Source organism: Solanum dulcamara, chromosome 1 (genome assembly GCF_947179165.1).
Source record: "Solanum dulcamara chromosome 1, daSolDulc1.2, whole genome shotgun sequence".
NCBI lineage: Eukaryota > Viridiplantae > Streptophyta > Magnoliopsida > Solanales > Solanaceae > Solanum > Solanum dulcamara.
In genome coordinates this window covers 65,742,157-65,748,350 of record NC_077237.1, presented here as the reverse complement: position 1 = coordinate 65,748,350, position 6,194 = coordinate 65,742,157, and the positions used below count along the sequence as shown (strand labels likewise).

The 6,194-nt window shown below is 34.8% G+C and overlaps 1 protein-coding gene across 2 annotated transcripts; it reads right to left on the bottom strand.

The window, feature by feature from the left end:
• Nucleotides 1–2,552: 2,552 nt before the first annotated feature.
• Nucleotides 2,553–5,938, bottom strand: LOC129892395 (uncharacterized). 2 transcript variants are annotated; one of them, XM_055968061.1, is made up of 5 exons: nt 5,192–5,938; nt 4,566–4,718; nt 3,352–3,432; nt 3,123–3,275; nt 2,553–3,008 (listed from the first exon to the last, which is right to left on the bottom strand). In XM_055968061.1, the coding sequence occupies exons 1-5, from the start codon at nt 5,708–5,710 to the stop codon at nt 2,874–2,876; spliced, it is 1,041 nt and encodes a 346-aa protein (XP_055824036.1). In that variant the 5' UTR covers nt 5,711–5,938; the 3' UTR covers nt 2,553–2,873. The 2 variants fall into 2 exon arrangements, with proteins under 2 accessions (XP_055824036.1, XP_055823968.1); XM_055967993.1 differs by having other exon boundaries at nt 3,352–3,447; nt 5,192–5,937.
• Between the last annotated feature and the right edge of the window lie 256 nt (nt 5,939–6,194).

The window sequence follows — 6,194 nt, the reverse complement described above, 5'->3', positions numbered from 1 at the left end:
TCAGATGGTAGTCTTGGTATCTCTCGATATATGGGATATAAACTATTTCTTAGTAAACACATAAAAGAGGAAGAGATTCTTACGTATATGTAGGCAAATAGTTTACGACTAATGGCACAAAAAATTTAGTCACTAATTCGTGTGTATGGTAATGTATCTATATTATATAAATAATGTATAATTGGGTATATATTATGTATAAGTGATGTATATATAATATTATACAATATTATACTTTGTTATACATAACAATGTATATGTAATGTATTTATAATATATAAGTATGTATATCTGTTTGAAGGGGAGCCTTGGAGTGATTGGTAAAGTTGTTGTCATGTGACCAGGAGGTCACAGGTTCAAGCCTTGAAAACAGTCTCTGGCAGAAATGCAAGGTAAGTTAGCGTACAATAGACCCTTGTGGTCGGGCCCTTCCTCGGACCCTGCGTATAGCGGAAGCTTTAGTGCACCGAGCTTCCCTTTATAAGTATGTATATCTGTTTATATGTTTGATATATGAAAATGACATGGTATGCCTGCCTAAATCAAAGGCCAATAAAAATGTGTCACGTATATACAAGTGACATGTTCCGACCAATCAAATAACGTCATGTCATTTAAATCTTATTGGTTGATACCTTTTAGCATCTTCCTTTATGATTCTCTCAAATCAGTCTTCCCTCAATCGTCCGTTTATTCAATATCCGACATACTAAGAATACAAGTTTTGTTTCAGTAGGTGTTGAATTCTTTTATCTTCACCAAGATGCTTTCTCAACGATCTTTTCTTATTCTAAAGTTGATATTTTGTCCTTTACTGACCCACCCTAATCAGCATTACTATAGATTTCAACTCTCCCATGACCATGATTAACGTAGATTATACCTTTGTCAAGACAACCTTTGCATTACCTCAAGATCAAGCTCAAAGGCACTTGAATTCAAATATAAATCAAGAACAAGTTCATCGGATCAAGTTTCAAGCCTTTGAATTCAAGATACAACTCAATATCAAGACCACCAAATTCAAAAACAAGCTCAAAACTCTTTGAATTCAAGTACAAGTCGAGATCAAATTCATCAAATTCACAACTGAAGATCAAGACTATCAATTTTAAAACCAAGCTCAAAAGCCCTTGAATTCAAGTGCAAGTCAAGATCAAATTCATCAAATTTCACATGCCAAGATCAAATTAATCAAATTCTTGATCAAGCTCAAAGGCCCGTAAACTTGTATTCGAAGAGAAGAATTACACGATTCATAGAGATTGCAACACTCACTATTTAAAATGATATACTATAATCATCACGATATTTTTCAGTCTTAATTATTATTTTCTCAACACGAATTTTATTATCTACAAATGCACGTAGAAATGTGAAATTCAGCTACCATGGAAGGAAGCCATGGATTTAGGGATGACGCAAGAATGAAAATATTTATATTTGCATGTGCTAAACTAAATATTTGCATGTGCTAAACTAATTACAAGCTATACATGTGTGTTGTATATATACATTACACATCTTCTAACAACTATAGTTAATTGCACCGCCTCACTATTTCTTGGCTAACTAACACTAATTAATTCCCTAAGTAATACTGCTTAAATTAATTACAACTAACTAATTGCCGGCTGTCACTAGGGTCAATTAAGAAAATGAAAAATACCAAACTGCTGAAAAACACCAAATTACAAAAAAATCATCGGATTTAGGCGTCGTTAGTTTGAGGGTTACCAATGAGCCACAAAGGAATGTTGGGCGTAGTTTATAAATTCAAAAGGTGGATGAAGTTTGTGAGCAATTTTATATACAATAGGGATATTTTTGGCCCTTTGCCATTCAAAGAATAACTAAAATTTAAATCTTTTTAACGTTCAGTCACCTCAAAATCGGCAACTTTAGATCTTCAAGAAGAAAAAGAGTAGCAGAGCAACACATCCCGTTTGGAGTTAGCCACAATAGAGTAGATTTTAAATGTTTTTAAAATTAGATGTATTTTAATTGTTTTTTTAAAAATAAAGATACCATAAATTAGTTGATCTATCTTAATTTACTTGACTTTAATTCCTTTTCACAAATTCTATTTTTGGTCAAAGTGACTGACTTTTCTGGTAAACAGTTGCTTCTACGCATAGAAGTGTTGCATTTGATATTATCATCTGAATGTATAAAATCACCTTACAACATTAGACACCAAACCCGTGCTTTCTTTGAGATATTTCTTTTGTTTGAAAGGCTCAAACGTAAAATCCACCCCCATCCCCGCCCCCCTTATTTTAAAAACAAAATGGTAGGGATAACTGTGTTTGCTAGTCATTTGCTTCTTGCCATTGACAACATATGTGGCACCTCACTTGATCAGAAAATAAATGATTCAAGGTCCCCATGTTTTTTGGAAGAAACAATCGTTTGGTGGCAATGGGCCCAGTCCCAGGCACGTTTAAAAGGCCCCAAAAACACGTTTAAATGAGTGAGAATTTTTGTTTTACGTGAGATGCCAAACTTGACGTATTTCTACACTGAAGCTAACAAAATCAAAGGTAAACTAATCACTGAGAAAATGCAGGCATTTATGAGAAGCAATTTGTCACCATGAAAATAGAACATCACGAGTAAAAATTCATTATCTGGTAGGAGTTTTGTACGATTGAAGCATTGTAATTAAAAGAGAACCAGAAGATTGTGAACCACTTTGTTTGAAGCAGTCCCATATTGGACTGCTGTCCAAACAAAAGAGCCATCAGTTTCAGCTTTCAGGATGCACTTGGGAAAGAACCACAAAAAAAGAATTTTCTTGCATGCACAAAGGCTATATACACAGAAGGAATACGAAATCAACAGGTTCATGACGGTGAAATATTCTTCGGAAGCTAGCTCTCTGACATGGCAGCAGATTTACAAACGGGACAACTATTTTTGTGCATAAGCCACTGTTTTATGCAGTGGATATGATACAAGTGTCCACAACCCAGCTTGCCCATTTCATCCTCAGCCTCATATTCCTCCTGTATTTTGGAAAAGCAGAAAAAGTTTTAATTGTTGAGCAATCAACTTATCTTTAAAACAATGTTTTGATACAAACAAACTCAAATATCAGCAAGTTTTTACTAAGCACAAACCTGACAGATGCTACACTTTTTCTCCAGTTCTGTGCGCAAATGAGATGAATGATTCAAGAAGAAGGGCTTAGTTCTCCTAACACATTGAGTTATCTCATCTTCTTTCAATCCTGTACTCACAAATCCAATTTTATCACCAAGTTCCAGCAATTCCTGTGAGCAAAGGGTACTTATCGTTAGCACAAACACAAGAGTCACAAGGACGGAGAGATCCAAGGAAATGACTTGCCTCATACGACATGTTATCCACATTAAGCCTCAAGCTTCGGTATCGATCAAGACCATCTGTTCTTCCTCCCATAAGACTATTCTGAAGCATCACAATCTGCAATTAGAGTCCACTAAGTAACACATACGAATTTATGCACATAAAAACTTGAACATTTGTCCCCGCTGTGAATGTTAACTTCTCAAAAGGAAGAAAGAAAGGATTCATTCCAACTGTGCGATGCTACCACACACAGAACTCAATAGATAACAGTGACTGAAAGCTCCTCTAATAATACTACATTGAAAGGTTTATATAAGGTGAAAATCACTGATAAAATCCACAAACTACCTGATGCAATTATCATAGGATGGGTGCTTGCTGCACGCTGTCAATAACGAACATGCCTAAGGATTCGTTAACCTAGGATGCCACTATTGTTTTAGCAGCATTAGTCTGAAGTTAGGGTACCTCAACTTAATATTTGAGAACAAGTTTCTACAGCTTCTCTATCAAGTCTACTTACGTTATTCTCATAAAATAACACTGATGGCAGGGTAAATTAACAGGAACATATCTTGCTTCATCTTGTATTCTCTCAAAATCATATTTTGGGATTGACGTCACCAAACCAACAAACATTTACCCAAAATTTACTTTGTTGCTTGACTTCAGGAAGTCAGATTATTGCCTATGTGATGTATTTGTAGGTGTTAAGAAGTAGAAGGCATTCATGTCACAACACAATTGAAGACATTACTCAAAAACCTTTATTTTAATTTCTTTATAGCTAAATGAGGGCAATAATCAGTAGTTTTGAATTTGCTATGGAAGCATACCAGATTCACTGAAAAGCTTTACCATAGCTGAAGACCCAATAACAATCCAAAATATCCCTAAACACCAAACTGAATATGTAAAGCTAAAGCCTCAAAAAGAAAAATCTAAGCCTCTACACCGAACAGCTTCAGTTCAGCTGTTTTTCAGTAATAATCTGGGCAAAACAGTGCACAAACGGCAAACAACATTTCTTACTAAAGAAAATGATAATCGTAAAATATAAAAACACATTCACAAGACCACCAGATAGGGTAGATATTCAAGCACATGAGAAAACATAATTTTACTAAGGTAACCAGATAGGAGCAATGCTTCTTCTTGAGGCAAATGCAAAGCAGCAGCAGAGAGATTATTGTTATATGTTAGATTAGGCAGTAATGCAAGTGAGGACAAACCTCTGCAAGCCCTTCATGAAAACCATAGTGAGAATGGCGATGATGCCTAAATCCAAACCAATCTGCTCGCGAGCGCGGCATTTCCAGGGTGTCAGTATCAAGAAAAGTATAGTCTTCTGGGCTCACCATTCTTCGCATAGAACATGAACATTGCTGTGGAAAAGGAAATGAAATTGTGGATATGCTTCACTTTATTAACACATAATCTTGTACTCAACATTCACCATCTATACATTCAAGTGCAGATAAAATACACGTTACCTATGAGAAAACAACAACAACAACAACATCAATTAAGCCTCAATCTCAAACCAGTTGTCTCCACTATATGAATCACAATATCAATCTCACTCCATTTGAACTCATTTCATTCCATGGATGATCGGACACAATTTACTATATATATAGCCCATCCAACCCTATTTTATGTGAAGAGCTTCATGAATTTGAGGATAGATAATTTAAGTTTATGAAAATTGAATCTTTTCTAACTGCATAAAAAAACTATTACTGTACTAATCACAATAGTTAATATTTCAAAAAGATAGTAAAAGAATCAGAGTAAAAAGAACATGAGAAGCAATAATACATGGCAAATAAATAAAAGAAAATCCATTGATTATTACCTCCCTGGGCGTAATCTTGTCAAGATCAACTCTCCCTCTAGCAGAAAGGGGCCTTCTTGAAACAACAAAATTATCAACAGAAGCAGCCATACATGGGTGTCTTGTTTTTCTTGCTTTTCTGGAACAAGAGTTGTGGGTGGAAAAGCTGGAATCACCACCAACAAAATTGAGGGTTTTGCCTTTCTTCTTCTTCCTCTTGACTTTCTTGGATTCCCAGTCAGTAATTGCGGCAGGGACAGAGACTTGTGAAGTTGCCCTGCAACCCAGTCCTCTAAATGATGTGAAGTTCTTTTTCTTCTTTTTAGTGATGGGTGTTGTTGGGTCATGGGTAGGGCTTGTGGGTGAAAAGGGTGTTAGGAGAAGAGAGGAAATGGTGGATATTTTTGAGCGAGTTGCTGGGACGATAGAATACATGGGGTCAGTTTCTGAGATGGGTTTCTGTTGCTTTTGGTTACTGGGTTTATTGTTTCTAGCTTGGTTTCTGGGTATAGTGAAGCTTCTTGCAGAAGTTACAGGCATGGTTGTGCACTAGTATTATTTCAACTGTGCAGAAAAATGGTCACAAGAACAGAAACTGTGATGAAAAGATCATATGATTTTATATACTATAAAGAAATAGTAATTGATGTGAGAGAGAGAGAAAGAGAAGAAAAAAAATACGAAACCAAGCTGAAAGGATTAAACTGTAAGATCTCAAACGGAGAGAAAGAGCGTGTCAGATAGAGCAGCAGAATTCTACACGGATCTCCCTATGTTCCAACCTCTAAAAATATTGGATACAGCCCTTCGATATGAAATTATTATATAAAATTAAAAAAAATTATTTTAATATAATTTGAATTTCTTAGATTATATTTTTTTATAATTATGAAAATTTTATAAATTCTGAAAATTATTAAAATATTAACAATTTTATTAAATAAGCAAATCGTAATTTATAAATAAAAATATATTTTAAATTGACACATCGATAAATTACGTATCATCATGTTTCATTTATAAA